The 18,578-nt window shown below is 42.6% G+C and overlaps 1 protein-coding gene across 3 annotated transcripts in view; it reads right to left on the reverse strand.

The window, feature by feature from the left end:
* Positions 1–3,777: 3,777 nt before the first annotated feature.
* The window catches only part of Trmt9b (tRNA methyltransferase 9B (putative)), a 49,243-nt gene continuing 34,442 nt past the window's right edge, over positions 3,778–18,578 (reverse strand). For 2 of the 3 annotated variants that reach the window (XM_032919017.1, XM_032919016.1), the window contains exons 5-6: positions 12,176–12,349; positions 3,778–6,746 (exon numbers count right to left, since the gene is read on the reverse strand). In XM_032919017.1, coding sequence (XP_032774908.1) covers positions 5,731–6,746; positions 12,176–12,349 — 1,190 coding nt within the window. In that variant the 3' untranslated portion in view covers positions 3,778–5,730. Of the gene's footprint in view, positions 6,747–12,175; positions 12,350–18,578 lie in introns of those variants that run through there. The other variant, XM_032919018.1, reaches the window with a different exon arrangement.

An 18,578-nucleotide genomic window follows, 5' to 3' on the forward strand; every position in this document is an offset into this window, starting at 1 on the left:
AGTTGCCATGGTCATGGTGTCTCTTCACAGCAATAAAACCGAAACTAAGGCACTCACTTTCCCCCATGAGATAGGAGCCTTCGACAAATAACTAAGGAGAAAATCAGGTGTTTTCATGTGGTTGAATTAACACTTAATTATACTAGAGTCTGCTTTATTTTTTCCCAGCTCTAGTCGAAAGGAGACAAAACGTGTATTTGCCAGTTGAGCATCTGATCGGAGATCAGTTCTCACAAGTGGTCCATTGGATTAGCCAGATTACATACCAACATGAAGTGATCTATTGTCTGTTTATAATCCATCGAAGGAGAACCGTCATACTGGAGGGGCAGACTGCAGGGTAACACGCCAGTGAAACACTCCTACTACTGGGGTACACTGTGGGACTCAGGGTGAATAATGCATTACACAGCTTGGGGCCGGAGATGAGGCTCAATGGGTTGAGTTCCTGCCTAGTACGCATCAGGCCCTGCACTGGATCTTCTGTCCCATAGAAACCAGGAGGATCAGAAGTTAAGGTTATCCTCAAGTACACAGCAAGTTCAGGGCCAGCCTAGGATACATGAGACCCTGTTTATGAAAAATTGGACACTTCATAGTCTGCGTTTTCTGTTTCATCATTCTCTTGGGTTTCCAGTCTTCTCTCCCTTGGAATGCTATTTGTGCTTTGATCTCAGTTCTTGGTTGCTAAGAGCTTTTTTTTTAAGTTCTTACCCCAGTTTTGAATTTAACTGAGGACTTGTGGATGGAGTCCATGGTGTCAAAACAGAGTCCTGGTTTCTGACCCAAGGCTGGGACCAGAGGACTTGAAATATCAAGTGGGGCTTCTGATCCTCTCACTTTCCCAGGGGCTCCCTTTGCCAGATGAGTGCTAGCATTCCTGTGTCTATTGACGGAATGAGCCTGCTGGTGCGTCTGTCTTTGAGGAAAGTTTATAATTAACAGCATTTCAAGTCTGAATATATTAGATCCCTTCAAGGGATGGGATAATGACTTGCTATTATGTAGTTTTAATGAAATCATTGTTTAAAATAGCTGATTGCAGAACAGAAAACAGGTGCAATTGTAGGAAATGAGTCTGAAACAGAACTTGAGTTGGTTACTAGGGGCCTGCATGCCTTCCGAATGACTTCATATCTTACCCTACAGGACACATCCTTTTCTGAAATACGTTTACTGAGCACTTGTGCTGGAGGCTGCGTCAATTGGCCCAGGGTAGCCTCAGTTAAATGAAATCTAAGTGTGTCAGACGGGCATTCTCCATGTTAATTATATGCATCGTGATCCTCTCCTCCCCTACCCCAGGAAGGGGGTTTGAATATTGTGTTTTACAAAACTAACAATATCATGTGATCACAGACATACAGCAAAAACAAAATGTGTTCCAGCAGAACACTTGAATTTTTGGTCATTAAGTCTTCATATTGTGTATAACCCAATACCCCAGATATGTCCTGGCTTTCATCACTTGTATCTAGGGACATCAAATGGTTCTGAACAAATTAAAAAAAGAAGGAACACCCGTGTTAGCCCCTAAGTTCTTCATTGATTAAAACAGGAAAACAGAGCTATGCTTTTTGGAGGGTTAGGGAATTGTAGAAAGTGATCAGAGTGCCCTGTGACCAAGAGCTTTTTTAATTCTAGTCAAATAGAAATAGAATTATAAAACAAACAAACAAACAAAACAGGGCTGGCAAGAGGGCTCAGGGGACATAAAGATCTTAGAGGAATGAACTAACTCTTCCAAGTTGTCTTCCAACCTCCGCAGGGACAGATGCACAGACAAGTACATGTGAAATACTGAAAAGACTGCACAAAGGGGAAAGAGAGGTGTAGTCTTTTCCTAACCTGCTTAATGCATTTGTGCAGGGGACAGTCACACTTAACCTTGCACACTCTGTTGCTTGCTTGGCATAGAGTTTGGGACCAGGCAGGTGGTTATGAACTTAGACCGGATCCAGACGGTCTAGGACTGAATCTTAGCTGTTTTTCACTAAATGTGTGATGTTTACTGCTTGTGTAGATTCTGATAACTTAGCACATTATTATCTTTTTCCTTTTCTGCCTTTCTTATCTGCAAATTGGGGATTATATTTGTTTGAGACAGCTATTGGGGGTTACACACATAAAGTGATAAATATTAGTCAGCTGCTATTGTTACCCATCCCTTCTTCTGTACAGGAAAAGTGAGACTTGGCTTACTTTTTTCTGCACCATCACAACAGGCTCTGAAGAACCAAGTAGTGAACAGTTACTTCAGTTTCCTCATTCAGGCTGGGCATTCATAGCCTGTTTTTTAAAAATATTTATTTTTGGTGTGTGTGTGCCTGTGTGTGTATGTGTCTGTGTGTCTGTGTATGTGTCTGTCTGTGTGTGTCTGTGTCTGTGTCTGTCTGTGTGTGTCTGTGTCTGTCTGTGTGTGTCGGTGCCTGTCTATGTGTGTGTGTGTGTGTGTGTGTGTGTGTGTGTGTATGTCTGTGTGTCTGTGTGTGTATGCTTAGGTCTGTGTACACAAGAGTGCAGGTACCCTCGGCGTCCTGAAGAGGCACTTGTGAGCTGTCTGACATGGGTGCTAGGAGCCACTTTCAGGCCGTCTGCAGTGCAACAGGCACTGTAAACCAGCAAGCCACCCGCTAGGCCCTCATACCTTGTTTCTAAGGCATTCACTCCCATAATGAGGACAACTAGGGTCCCATTTCCTGTTCTCCTGGGAGCCCATGTATTTGAAAGATGCACCAGCATTCATTTGTCCCGTGGCCAACAGTAGTCAAGTACGTTTGAATTCCTGATTTACATTTGGATCCTTTCCCACCTGGATCACCTTCAGGTTTTTTTTTTTTTTTTTTTTTGTTTGTTTGTTTTTTTTTTTTTTTTTTTGCTGACTCAAATGAAGGTCAGTTGAGCACACGGGAATCTTTGGCCTCTAGAATCAGGATGAGGGGTAGGCAAAGATGAGTGACAGACAGTATGGGGATGGCGTACAGCAAGGTTAGAGGAAAGGATCAATCAGCATGGCAGCCAGTGTGTGTGCATAGCCAGCCTGCAGCACTGCAGCACTCTGGTCATACTTCCTCTCTCTGCCAACAAACAAGTAACACCCCCACCCCCACATGAACACCCAAAACCCAATAACCAGAGAAGCTCGCGATCACTCGCCTCCCAGGAAACTGTTACTTTGATTGCATCTTTCGTTCAAGTCAATGCACTCCCCCCCAAATCACTTGTCTGTTTCCACAAAGTGCCCCACACAAGCTGGGGAGGTACCGCTAGTCCAACCTCTAACAATTATCTAATGACTTCCCTGAACTTTCCCTCCGTCAGACAGTGGGACTCATGTGTTGATGCCAGGAGGGAATTAGAAGAACATCGTTTTGTCTTAACATGGAGAAGGTTTTTTCGATCACTTTAGACAGATCAGTGAGATCCACCCACAAGCTGATTAAGGCCAACGGACACATACCGTCTCCATTTACATACATTTAGGACTTGCGTTTCCTTCTGAGGACAATCCCAAAGGAGAACAAGCTTTTAAACGGTTAAGGTATTTACATTAGTTCTCAATGGCTTTTTATCATCAAAGGCAAACATTGAATGGGAGAGTGCTTTTGCACAAGGATCCCAGGAAGGTTACCAGCCACAGATTTTGCTAAATAGACAATAACACATCTGGATGCATAGAATTCTTGCACTTAACAAGGCTGCTGTTATTAGCACTCACAGCTCTATCATTGTAGGAAAAATCTCTCTCTATCCCAATAACCATTCCGAAGGCTTTTTAATACTAGACGGGGTGTGTGTTTATTTTGTGAGCTTGTTCAGACATATCAGCTGGTAAACCATCCTGTCACCACAGCCTGATGAACTGAGTTCCATAGAATGACCTTTAGGTAGCACATTCCAACCAGGGTGATGTCAGGCTCAGACATCCAGCACCGAAAGCCAAGTCAAAGTGACACAGACCTCAGAGAAGCGGGAATCCATAATAAAGAGGTCATTACTGCTGACTAGTTCAGAGTCACCGCTTCTCCCAGGAAGCCACCGTACATGGAGTTTAATATCTTCATTTGAAGAAGTGGAAGGCACAGTAAATTTTAATCTATGCTTTACCCCATGCCTATTTTCACACCTCCCTGTACAAAGTGTACACTGGAAAGTACAAGACACACATGCCACTTCCACAGCGGGGTTGAAGAGACGGAACTTGGACTTGAAAGAACCTCAGGAATTATCTGATTCATTCTAAAGTTTACAAGATACACTTTGCATTTTCAAAGCACCTTTGAGTTTTGTTTTTCAAAAGTAGCTTCATTTTCGTTACAGTCCAGCAAAATCTCTGAAGAGGGTAAACACCAAATAAATATGATCCATTGCAATTTTTGTTAACTTTGTAATGGGAGAAAAAAAGAAAGTGAAGATTGGATTTTAATCCAATCTCCATCATTATATCGGTCCAGAAAGTACAATGACTATTTGATTTCCTGCTTGTTAACGAATTATCTGGAACCATACTCCTTGGCCAACTTATTTTTGTTTCTCCTGAGTTCAGTCTTGAGTTCTGTCATAATTGTTATTGGGATCCACAACATAGAATTAATCAGACTCATGATTAAGTCTTTAAAAATAAAAGAGTATTGATTTGTACCATACCCAGTCTAATCATTGCACTCTAGAGTACCAGCAATTCAACCTGTGACCAAGCTTTGATTCCGTCCAGGTCACTGATACAATGATCTAATGTGGTCACCTTCAAGGGAATAAATGCCACGGCATGCAGCAGCGGATCCCAGTAATGTGTCCACTAAATACATGACGCTTTCCAGATCTGTCCTCACAGCCAAAGTAAAACGGCTCCAATTAGACTCTTAGCTAACTCAGATATGCACTTCCTAGTTGAAAATTCTGGATAATTTTGGCACAACCTCAGTTAGATATTTATGCTCTTAATGCCTTTGGGGAAAATGTGACCAGGGGACATACCATCTGCTATCCATGTAATGCACTCTGCACGCTAACAATCCTTTGTTTACTTTTTCTTCTGTCAGTGGTGCCATGGATGTATGCTGATTCCACGGCATGCAAACTGCCTGCTTTAACACCAACCCTCTGCTAACAGCGCCTTGTAAAAGCCTCAGAGCAATGCTGAAGACAGTATTAGTAACATCGATCATCCCTAAGGGCGTTTGCATGTAATTTAGAGGGTCTGGGCGATACTGGAAGGGTTGATGGAGTTAGCAACAAAGTCCAGAAACGAGGTACCACCACAGCGAGCCTTAAACACCCGCCCAGCAACAGCACAGGTGTCTCTGTTACCTTCCACAGGGATCTAAGTAACTACCTGAGAACCAACATAATTTATTTTTAAAAATTACTACTTATAAAAGGTATATTTAACAGGGGAATATTTAAAAACCAAAAGATAATACTGACACTTGACGTACACGTATCGTAATAATTTCATCTCTGGAAGGAATAAGATCAAGTCTGTACTCAAGTTTACTTTCTACTGCTTCCTCGGATCCTTTGACTGAAACGTCAGCAGGCAGATCCCGCAGCAGAGGCAGGACGTGCCAGCCTTCCTGCTTACTCAACAGTTCGGAGGATGAGGGCACAGTGCTCACGTTCGGACTCGTACCTGGATTTGAAAGCAATGAACTAGGGTGCCGATTCTGGTGTCCACATCAGGCCCGTTGAGCAGATGATGGGCTGTAGCCTCTGCCTTGAGCGATGTAGTTAATCCCAGCTCCTCTTTTTCTCTGCGATGATGCACCAGTTACCATGGTCATTGCCGGAGCTCAGGACCTGCAGTTCAGCCACACATTCCTGCAGCAGGCTGGACAGCTCACCTTCCCGGAACACGTGGTAGTAACGCATGAAGGCTTTGGAATCTGGAGCATCCTGTTGCCCTTCCACAAAGCTTGGGTCTTCTGAGTTGGAGTCCGTGGAGTCGAATGCAGAAACCCTCCTTAATGTTTTTCTGGCAGAACGATCACCGCCATTTCTTGCAGCCACACTGTCCCCGGTATCAGTGGTGTCCAGAAAATTGCCCCCCTCCTTCCTCCTACTCTCTCCTCCCTTGTGTCGGGTGAAGTCGTCTGAAGTGCTGGGTACTCCCAGGCAGCCCACGTGTCTTTGAGAAGATGCGTCTACGAACACCTCATCTAAGTTCGGTCCTTTTGTTGAAAACGGCTCCTGGGCATGCAAGTCTAAGCTGGGGTATCGGGAAGGCTGGTGGGACACGGTGCTGTTGGCCCAGCCCTCTGTGATTTTCACCGGCCTGACCCTTTCAATTTGCTTCCTCAGGGTTGATTCATCCAAAGACCTGGAAAAAAACCAGGAGCGAAAGGATTTTCCAAAATTGCTATATAATCCATTCTCTTCCTGTCCTTCCTTCGAAATAGCTTCGCAGCAGGTTCTGGCCACCGCAGGCCCGTAGTCCATGCTGTGGGACCTCTTGGAATCACATCTGCCCTTAAAACACACTGCGCAGCTGCAGGCGGAGCCAGGGCCCTGGTAGCCTTGGCTCGTGGGATGCTCACACGAATGCCCCCACGACTGGTGGGATTCTGACAGCAGCCGGGAACAGAGTGCCCTGTTCCATGGCACAAGCACATCCTGTTTCTCAAAGTGTCGGTTCTTCTGTTCCATTGCCCAGACGTAAATCATCAGCTGGCCTCCGGGAGCTAAGACTCTGGCCATTTCCTTTATTGCTCTGATTCTTCTCTGTTTTGTAGAGAAATGATGTATGACTAAAAAAGAAAAAAAATAGATGTCATCGAGCATACATCATATGCATAAACACATACATACTGCGGATGAAATTCTGGCCTAGAATGAGCCTTATTGCAACAAACTGGGAAAGCAACATGGGTCTGGTTTTCAGAGACACAGAGTTTTGACTTGAGCAAATTCTGTAGGTTTTAAGTTCCCTCAATTCTAATTAAAAAACAAAACAAACCAACCAAACAAACAAAAAACCCTAGAGATAAAGAGCAAGCTCTCTTCAGCCCCAAAGCCTGTGAGATTTGAAAACTGGCTATCACAAAGAAAATGCATGTGAATTACTGAAATCTGAAAGGGGCATTAAGTGAGGCAATGCTCTCTGTTGGAGTCTGTGAAATAAGTCATTGTCTTACTGAATAACTTACTGCTATAGAAACAAAGGATGCACACCATGAATCATTGTGTTAGTAATTTTAATAAAACAAGATATAGAAGAGGGTTACATATTATATTCTTTTTAGTTAGATGATGCATAGAGAAGCCAGCTAAACACAAGTGCAAATGCTAATGTAGCCCTTCCTGAAGAAACTACAATAATTTGTGTGTGCTTAAAAAAATGTATTAGTTATTGTTTTACTTTTAATCCCAGAAAAGTCAGAGGGAGATTGGCATATTTCCTGAATGGAGTCCATTTTTCCCCTACATGTATGTGTGTTATTATGGGTGCATTTTATCAATAGTAATGATTATGTCATGCTAGGTAAGTGGGGACTGATCACGATAGCAATGCTCTACCTTTGAACTGTGCCCTGGGTTTTATTAGGTATCTTCTCACCAAACCAGTACATAGGATGTCCTGGTCATTTAGGTCCTGGAGGCATTTAATCACAACGCTGTGCCAAGAGGAAGCTCTGCTTTGAAACAGGAGCCTCTACATAGATCAGAGAGGAGACCGGTTCCAAGCAAAGCTGAATGACTCTGGCTCTGACGTGGGCGGCGCTGGCAGAGAGCAGGTGAATCTGTCCTCTTGGCGCTCACGTCATTTAGCTGTTAGTGAGGGTTTTAAACGAGTGAGCTCTGAGGTTTACCTGCCACCGACATGCATCAAATATCTAAGGGAAGTCTGATCGATCTCAAAAGTCTGATCTTTATATAAAACGTTTTCGGAGGGAGGTCACTCAAGAATACAATTTGCATTCTTTTCCCTCTATCCTATCTACAGTCCGTTTTATTTGTGTGTGGGTTGGTGTTTCGCCTGCATAGGTGTACGCACACACCACAATTGCGTGGTGGCCAGAAGAGGGTATCGAACCCCTTGGAACTGGAGTCACAGACAGTTGTGAGCTGCCGTGCAGGGTCCACAAGACTCTCCAGAACACAGCTTCCGTGGCCCATGACAATACACTGCCTTGATCTTGTAAAGCCCAAAGGGGACAGGAGAAATGCATTAAATGCATTGCAGTAGACAATGGCTCTTAATGCTCCAGGGCTCTACTGGGTTTTTTGTATAGGAAACAGCATCTTCACTTACTGTAACTACAACACAATTCATTCTTAAATATAATTTTATGCAGAAAAGTGACTCTTGTATTTAAAATATGTATTTAACAGGTAGTAGGTAATAAACTTTTAAAGCAAGTGTTTTTAAATTTTATTTAGGCATGTATACCGGTGTGAGCCAATGTTAAGTGTATGCCATTGCCTAGGGAGGCTAAAGAGGGTGTTGGATCCTCTGGGACTGCAGTAGGCAGATGTGATCCACCCAACCTGGGTTGTGGAATCGAACCCGGGTCCTCCACAAAAGTAGTGAGTGATCTTAACAGCTGAGCCGTCTCTCCAGTTCTAAGCCAAGTGTTTTGGAGGAAAAGGAAGCTTATGGAGGGAGGTTTCCTCACACATGTCAAAGTGCTATATATATACACACACACAGCCATATACATGGTCTGTTAGGAAGCGCCCTGAGTGTCACCGTAGTGAGATCTATCCAAAAATGTCACTGCTGAGAAACTACGTTGAAAATTTAAAAAGTAAAAGAACATTTTTGTTTGTGAATCATAATCACAACTCAAATGCAAAAATAGCATTCTATATATACAGTCTATACATATGCTGCATATACGTACTTTAGAGCAATTTTCCGGTGGAGAGGCTAAAAAAATAACTTGAACCCATTTTTTCCATTACAGATCCAAAATGGTGACACCAGATTTCCTTTAACACCCTTTACGACTTACTCTTCTTCCACTTTCCAAGTGCGTAGGGTTTTTTGTTTTTGTTTTTTTTTTCTTTTTCTTTTTTTGGAGCTGGGGACCGAACCCAGGGCCTTGCGCTTGCCAGGCAAGCGCTCTACCACTGAGCTAAATCCCCAACCCCTAAGTGCATAGGTTTTATTAAGCACTCGGAGCTTACAGGTTTGGCAGCAAGCAGGCTTTTAAACATTAGTATCGCGGCTGACATTCATGGGGGGCCTCCTGTCAATGACAGTAGCACACATACACCTGTCCACTTGTGAGTCCCCCCAGATGTCACCGGATATTGCCCGATATTCCCTGTGGGATGGGTGTTGGAGAGCCTGGTGTGAAGTGAGTATTTGATTCACACCAGTTTACATTGCTGGATTATTTTAGACTTCTTTGCCAAATTGCTCTAAGGGCAAAACGTATTCCTTCTCGGAACCTGCCAGGGAAGGATGATGGGTATATAGCCGGGGATGACAGCGGCCTTTCTGTTATTGAGAGAATCCAAAAAGCAAGAAAATAACGAAGGGGGGAAAAAGATATGTCTTCATGTCAGGACAAGCAAGAAATGCCAAAACATGCAATTCAAACTTGGGAACGACTACATATGAATGTAAGAGTGACTTTTGAAACTTCTCGTGTTATTCTACATGGGAAATATAAAGATGACCTCATCATGTTACCTCCTAGCTATAGTTCCTAAAAGCGTGTTTGGGAACTTAAAGGGACATTTTTTGTTTGTCTAATTTATTTTCAGTTAACACCTCTTTGTGTACTCCAAGTTGACCTTAAACTCATGATTCTCCTGCCTCAGCCTGCCCAGGACTGGGGTTATAGGTGCTTACTACCATGCCTCAGAAGACCTTCACAATTAAATCGTAATGGGGTATATCAGAACATTTCTGTTACTGTAGCCGAATGCTAAAGACTACGTAAACTATAAACAGTAGAAATCTATTCGGGTTGTGTTTCCAGATGATTGCAATTCCTCAAACCAATGGGTTAGCTTGGGTGAGGGGATTCTGGCTTGCTTCCTATAGTTTAGCGCACACATAATAAAGGGCACTGAGTGAGGTGTGGGGAGCTTGGGGGACACTGTAGATATTTCGTCTGAATTGAAAACTTGAAGGGAGGTGCAGTATGAGACTCAGGAAGACCAGAAGCTCACAAAATTTCCAAGACTTCTGACCCGCTCGCTGAGACTATACAGAGACTAAGTAGTGGCTGGTAGAGAGGAGACTCTTCAGGGAAGCTGCCTGAACATTGTCACACTCACTTATGAGTCACTTATGAGTTATCAGCTATGTTGGGCGGGCTTTCTCAGTGGTAAGTTGCCTTTGAGAGACAAATGTAATAAATAAATCTTCCCACGCTCCTGTCAGAAACCTGACTGTACTAGATGTCCTGTCTGCGGTTCACCTCTTTCTGGAAACAGTTATGCCAATCTCTCCCCAACTCTGTGGTTTAGAGACTTTTTACCTCGTGGTAATGAACCCACTTCTATAACGGGCTTCATATATTCAGGAGAGCCGTGATGAATTCTAACATAAGCTTTGGAACAGACACAAATGAGAGTGTAGCATCCTTTGTTTTCTGCGAGGGAAAGGTGGGACCCTTAGGCTGAGGACACGGGAACATAGAGCATTTCTCCAAAACAGACAAGGAGTCAACACCGCCCTCTCTGTCACCGTAGCTGAGTGGCACTGAGCCTTGTGGACTCTAAAACCAACCCAAACAGCTTTGTGTTTACGAGAACAAAGACTCCAACTTTTTCCCAAACTCTCTTTAATTTCTAGTTCTTTAGAAAGGTGATTAAATAAAAATATTTTTTTCCTGCTAAAGATTCAGAGCTCAGCATGGTGTTGCGTAGGTCAAAATGAACCCTTTGATATATCTGTGTCACTACAACAAAGACTATGTCCACAGGAAGTGGGACCTTGGGAAGGCTCATCTGTGGAGCTGGCATGGCTGTTCTTTGAGGGAAGAAATAAAAGTCTACTGTTTAAAACACAGGAATCCATGAGGTTTTGTTAGCGTAACCTGCACAGACCAATGCTTACAACAAAAGGCGCCTAACAGTTTTAAGTTCCGGAAGACAGCATAATGGCGGTTCCCATGGCAACCGTCTTCCATTGTTCCTGACCATTTCCAAGATACAGTTCTCATCTGAGGAGACCATTAACTATCATGATTGGTAGTCAACTTCCATAAGATCACCTTGTTTTGGTAGTTTGGTAAAGTTTGTTTTGTCAAAAGGCTAGTTATAAAAAATATGGTGAATCAAGTAATTTGCTCTGCAAAAGATTTTTATCACTGAAAAGAACTTAGCAGAAGACTCGTTTGTTTCTAGTTTTTGGATTTTTCAGACAAAGTCTTTCTATGTAGTCTTGGATGTCCTAGAACTTGCTGTGTAAACCAGGCCAGCTTCAACTCCCAGAAATCCACTTGCTTCTGTCTCCCAAATGCTGAGAGGAGAAATGTGTATCACCATGCCTGGCTGGAAGATTGCTTGAATTTGGGGTTTCCCAGTAAGGAGTACTGGGTAAAATGAGCTAATCGCATGCATCTGTGCATGCCTCAAGCCTGGACTTTGCAGGTATTTCTGCTCTTTTGTTTGCTTTGGCATGGAGTTTACTTGGGAGGCTTGTGAAATGTGAGAAAAAAATTCCCTGTACTCATCATCAACTTCTAGAATTAGGAACAGAAAGACATGGTAAAACAATGAAATCTAAGACCAGGTAGGGCCTGTCTTTTCCAGGAACTTGAGTGACAGTGGATGACGTACTTGTTCAGGGGATGGTCAATACATTAGTTCTAGACTTTTCTGTTAACAAGGGCACTGCTGGAGTCTGTTTTTGTTGATATGAAACCTGAATAATCAATCCCTTTGTGTCAGGAGGATCTGACCTTATCTCAATAGAGCAAAGTACATTTTCAATGAGTAAGCGCCCAACACTCTTTTTGCAGGTAGCAAGACACATGGGAACAGAATTATCAAAAATAATACGGCAACTGCCTGAAAGTTGAAAGTTAAAACCACTTACATATCAAAACTGCATTAGGTAGGAGTCAAATAAGTCATGCGGCAGAGTGCACATATTTTAAAATTAGACAAAAATGCATTGCATAGACCTCTACACGGAATGGACATTGAGTCACGTGAGTTGTGTGACTGTGGTTTTTCATGGCAAAGTATGATTGTGGCCTGGCTGCCTTACCTCCTATGGAGATGATAGCATCGAAGCCCTGGTCCCTAAAGGGGAGATTAAGGTTGTCACATACCATGACTTCACACCCTCTATTCCGGGCAATCTCTACCAGAGGGCCACAGTAGTCACAGCCCAGAGTATGTACTTGGCTATTCACTTTAAGATACTTTCCAGTTCCACAACCTGTAAGAGAAAAGCCAGTGTCACATGTTGTCCTTACTGGAACAATGCAAGTTAATGTGTGCTATAACGGATAAACTTTATATTAAATGACCAAGATGCAACATTTCAGAGAAGAATGACATAGTTTCATACAGAAGAGAGGAAAGTCAAGTATTGACATAAGAAACACATATGGAATATTTATTGAAGCATTGCCCATGGAGTGCAGCACATCAGCACAACCTAAACTCATGAGCTGGCTTGTCTCTGGGAAACACAAGCTCCAGCATCCAGAAACTGAGGCGGACCATGAGGGGGTCGGTGTCGTCATGGTGATGTACACATTTCACTTCGTGCCTGCGTGCTGTGTCAAATATCTGCTTCAACGGGTCTTATCAGTCTCTGACCGTGTTAAACAAATGACTGCTAACAACTTTTCGATGTCTATGAATAGAAAAATCTAGACAATAAAATGCGGCTTTTAAAAATAGGGCTGAGACTGGAGACATCTTTCCATGCGCTCTCAGGTTAATGGTAGGTACAAGGCATCTGTGTTGGATCAGTCTACAGCTCTAACAGGGAGTCTAGGGGGAAAAAGACCATTTTTGATATTCATTTCCTAGTGGCAGGAGTCCAAGTACCTGGTCCAACGACTGAGGTCAATCAAATCTTATAGTATGACAGAGAGTAACATGGATGACGAATTGCTACACCCTTCTCGTACTGCCATCAACTTCTCTTTTGAGACTGGATCTCTCTGTATTGCCCAGGATGAACTCCTGGGTTCAAGTGAGTTTTACCAATTCACTTCTTCCTAGAAGTTGGCATGCTAGGGGCATGCACCTGGTTCCTAGCATGACCTTTAGTCTCGGATATGTAAATTAAGCCCTTCCCACAAGTGGGTGAAGAAATCAAGTGAGCTGATTTTTTTTTTAAATTTAAGCTTTATTTATTTATTATGTATAGCGTTCTGCCTGCGTGTATACCTGCATGCCAGAAGAGGACACCAGACCGCATTACAGATGGTTGTGAGCCACCATGTGGTTGCTGGGATTTGAACTCAGGACCTCGGGAAGAGCAGTCAGTGCTCTTAACCGCTGAGCCATCTCTCCAGCCTGTGAGCTGATTTTTTAATGTACTGGCATTTCTTATTTGGGGTTTTTTCTGGGACACGAAAAAGATCAGTCACTAGTTAAATGCAGAGTTTGCTGCTTCTGAGTCATAAGTCTGGGACAGCCTTTAATAACTCCACCTTAATACACTGTTTCAAAATGACGAGGCAAGAAAAAAAAACGTGAAGGTTCCCTGGTGCCAGCTGTGACGAGAGGAGGTGAATAATAAATGGAAAAGCTTCCCAGTGTTATCCTTATGATATAAATGGTTGGGCTTAGATGCTCACTTTAGATCCTGCAGCCACCGCTCCTAATGCTTAGGGAGAAAAGTATCTGCTATTTGAAGGCAGTCACAGGGAAAGTCTAAGTGACACTGTATTTCAGCATTCAAGTCCTGTCCACGTCAAAGATGATAGCCTCATTTTAATAAGTATCTTGGAAATTCATTTCTCCTTTCATTCATTTGGGAGATACACTCTGAGCAAAGAAAGAGGAAATTGCTTCGGGGATTCTGGTGAGAGCATGTTCATAAATCATGACAGATGGTAGGGGATATTCAGAAAGCCTTTCATAACAAAGAGGCTCGGTTTCTTTTCTCTTGGTGCCCAGCTCTGTAGTATTCTCGACTCATCCTCCCATGTCCTTTTCTAATGACATCACTTCGAACGGAACCTCTGAACATGACGCCTTTCTGAGCCTGAGATGTTGGCAAGGAGAAGCCTTCCCGGTAACAAGGAAGTCAAGTCCTTCAACAAGGCAGGTCTTCCCGTGATCTCAGATGTACACTGAGCATCCGTGATACCACGGCAAGTCCATAATGCTTCTGTTTCCTTTCAAAATCTCGTTAATAATCAAGTTCTGAAGAGACACAGGGGAGTGTCTGAATGTTCACATCTTCTCAGTTCTGTACTCTGTACCAGAAAGTGTCTACGGACGTTAACAGCTCCAATTCATCAAAGTCTTTTCCATCAAGATGGGTGAATATTTGCTGAAAATAACAAAAGTGAAAATTTCCTAATGTTTGTGGGAAAAAAACACTCTGCTTTCCATTTGTACTTAGAATAGAACCCAGGACCCCATCTCTAGGCAAAGGCTCTGCCACCTAGGTACATCCCCAGACAAACAACAACTACATTTAACATTTTGCTCTTTGTTAATATCTCACCTAAAAGAGTTCTTTTTCTGTTTTGTTGTTGTTGTTGTAAGAGACAAATGTAATGCACATTTTAAGTTCATTTTTTGAGTCCAGAGTTGAAGAGATCTGTCACTGGCCATATACCTTTCATTGCATCAAATGAATGAATAATCGTTAAAGAATTAGTGCCAATGAGAGATGACCGTTGAAACTGAAGGCAGCCAGATAAAAGTCAAGAGGAGTCTTAGTGACTGAAGAATTTAATTTGTCTTATTTTGCACAAAAATATCATTTTCGGTGTCGTTAGGGCAAGTGTTTTTTCCGGAGTTAATTATGAGCAGAATCTAGCTGGGTAAGAATCCAGCTCTGGTCTTTCTCTTACTTTCTGAACTCATCTAGGTAACAACTTCAACCCACACGCTTCCTTCCATGCTACACACAATAGACGTGAAATGGACCAGCCCACTCTGGGTAAACTGCCAAGGCCACATGGGTCAGTTGCACTGTTTCCTGTATGTCTCAGTGTTGCTGCTGTTGAACCCCGGAAGGCGTTGTTCATGCTAGTCTCCATGTTCCCTTAATGTCTATCCAGTTTCCCGAATGGTATGGGGGCAGACACCTGTCATCTCAGCTGAGGCAGGGGGATGGCCAGTTCAGGTTAGTCTGGGTTATACGGTGAGACATTCGTTCACCCCAACGCCGCTGCTGGATGTTGTAAACTGATTTCATGATGTTTTCTACCTACTTTCTGCTTCTGTCTCGATACCACTTGCTACGTGTCCTTGTCCTTTTGCTTGCTCCAGACTTCCAAGCCATAAACACAGCTATCATAGATTATTTCTCTGGACCATGTGAAACAGGGGATGTGAAAGCAGTTTTCCTCTGTCTTCTTCCACCCTGTGATAAAAGCAGCCATTTTCTTTTTTTCCTGTGGGGTGTGTGTAGGAAAGAGAGAGGGGTGGGGGTGGGGGATACACACTTTCTATATTCCAACAAGTTGATTTTAATTTTTATTAGGCTATTTCATACAAAGTGATGTTTTTCATGGTGCTTTCATTCAGATACACCACACACTTTACCCATATTATCCCAACCGTTAGCTGCAGAATTAGCTATTCCGGGGGCGGGGAGGGATTAAAATAGAAGACGAACCACAGCTTTCTAATTAAAAACTTTTATTTAGATTTATAGAGCCCAGTGCACTCAATGATCTACAGATAGCAACAACCATTTATCAGAAAACACAGACCACCCTAAAATTATAGCTATTTCAGTGCCTGCCTTACTAATACGGCGTCTTAAAAGATCCTGCAAAAGCTCTGTGCCTAAAACCCCTAGCTAAGGGACCTGGGTCTGGAGAACGTGCCCATCTTTGAATTTTCTGCCTTGTTAGTAACGGAGCTCTTCCCTCCCCAACCAGCCGAACTATTTATGCTAAATCCAGCACAGCGGAAGAATTGCCGGTTAGAATAACATTATTTCTTCTTGAATTTCCATTTTACTTTAAAACACACCCTTCATTTTGTAATCAAAGAGTTACTGTTTTCTGATTCGTTTAAATACTTAAATCATATATGAATCGAATGGGTAAAAAATGTATTTACTACAGATATATCTAGTGATTGGTAGAGAGGGATTCAAGGACTATCAGTCATCCTATAATTTGTGGTGTCAAAATACAGGGAAAAAATAGTCTGGTATCCTATGCAGCTTTTAATCCTGGGCAGCTCACACGGATGAATATGTGATATATTGAAGCTGGACAAACTATCTGTGTGTCCATGAAAGGGAAATCCAGCCACATGCCTCCAGCGACACAAGGCTCTTGCAGTCACACAAACAGGTCAAGATTGCATAGCGAGCTGGTCAGAAGGGTTGTCCCTAGCATGGGTTACTTAGTGACTGGAGACATGATGTGCTGGAGTGGTTTCTTCCATTGCTTACTCTTCCATGGCTTTGTAACTAAAGCCCTGTGTGTAGATTATCTGCCAAGATATTTTAAAGCACATCTGAATTCTCCAACCTCATGGAATTATTTATTTATATCCTTTCACCATTTGGCTTTGGGCTGCTTCATCTCTTTTTATCATTTCGATTTGACTAATTGAACCCCGGCATCATTAGACTAACGCCTCACAATTCACATCTTCTTCCCAGCCCATCTCTGTCCCACCTCCTGATAATCACTTCCCTAGACTCTGGGAGTTCAGAGCTTTTAAGTCACACATCTAATGGTGGTCATGTAACCTTTGTCTTTCTGTGTCTGATTTATTTCATTAAGCATCATGTTTTCTGTGTTCGGACACGTTGTCACCAATGACAGGATCTGGGACTTTACAAAAATTTTTAAAAACATCGTGTGAAATAAGAAAAGATTTTGTTCTTTCCTGTTCTGGTTGTGGACAGGGTCACAGTGGGGGTTGCATTAGCATATTTCCTTAGTATTCCGACAATTCATTTTTGAATTTTCATTAGCGTACCTTCATTGTACATGTGGGTTTCTATTAGAAATACTGCTTATATATTTCTCTGCTGGCTTTTAGATCTTTAGACTAAAATGTTTATAGGAGCAAGGTTTTCAATACGGTCTTTCTACACTACTGACTCATTCCATATTAGCTGTTTCTCTAGCAACTTTATTCTTATCCCTAAAATCAGCATTGACAGCCCTTGCCTGGTCATTGTGGAAGATGCACTATAAGACAACAATGTGACTTGCTGTGGCCCTCAGATTGTTGTCCGGGAAGAAAATCCAAGCGCACTAATTAGTTCCGGACACTTAGTGAGTTGCCAGGCCCGGCTGAGCCATGCATGTATCAGGACCATCACAGGTGAACTTTGGAACCAATCTATCTGGTACCCACCCAGGTTCAGGCTGATCTCATGCTCTCATGCCAACTGCTATTTTCCCCGATGAAACCCACCAGCTTGTAAAAGATTATGAAACTCTCACAAACTGCCCAGAGACAGACTGTGCCTAATTCCTCTCCTGTAAACTCTTACCATGTCAGTCACAAGCCCAGAAAATAGAGGTATAATTGATGACTTCCTCACAGTTTTGGTAACACCAGTGACACTTACATAAAACCTCAGAGTATATTCTCTGGATCTGGTGTCTCCAACATTGCTGTCCTAACAAAGCCCAGATAAGTAAAGGTTCCTCTGGCCTTGGCTAAGTGGAGTCTATGTCAGCTAACAATAATATATATATATATATATATATATATATATATATATATATATATATATATATATTATTTAAGTGTCTTTCTCACAGTTTATTTCATGCCTAAGTTTTTGCAAATTTTTTTGTGCGTTTTTGCTTTTTACAGATGTACCCCTCCTCCTTGAAGCATTCTTGTGTTCCCTGATTGAAGGCTACAGTGTCTGTGGGTAGAGTGTGTGAGACAACACTTTGTGCAAGCATGAGTAGAATATGTTGACCGAGAGTCCAGTGCCAACAAATCAGAAAGACACAGTGAATAAGAAACCCTGAAATAGAAACCCAAGCAAACAAGGGTAATTGACAAGAATGCATGATCAATGCATAGCTGCATCTCCCTCCCCAGAGGCTTCCCCAGGACAGTGAGTTAGTGTTCGCCAATCCAGTGTTTATGATACATTTAGAACACACCACAAGTATGACAACCAATTTATTTTTCTTAGAGACGATTTTTTAAAGCATGGGCAAGAGAGATGCATAGAGGTAGAGAGAGGCACTGGGAGAGAGTAGTGCACACCTTTAGTCCCAGCACTTGGGAGGCAAAGGCAGGAGGTTCTCTGTAGCAGAGAGGCCAGACTGATCTGGGTAGTGGGATTCAGGACAGCCAGGGCTACACAGGGAAGCCCCGTTCCCAAAACCAAAAACCAACCAACCAACCAACCAACCAAACAAACAAACAAACAAACAAACATACAAACGGCACAGAGAAGCCTTCTGTATCAGGATAATTTTAAAGGTAATTTCACTAACCTTCTTAATTTCATTTTCTTACACTTAAAC

This window comes from Rattus rattus, chromosome 13 (assembly GCF_011064425.1).
Source record: "Rattus rattus isolate New Zealand chromosome 13, Rrattus_CSIRO_v1, whole genome shotgun sequence".
In the NCBI taxonomy this organism is placed as follows: domain Eukaryota; kingdom Metazoa; phylum Chordata; class Mammalia; order Rodentia; family Muridae; genus Rattus; species Rattus rattus.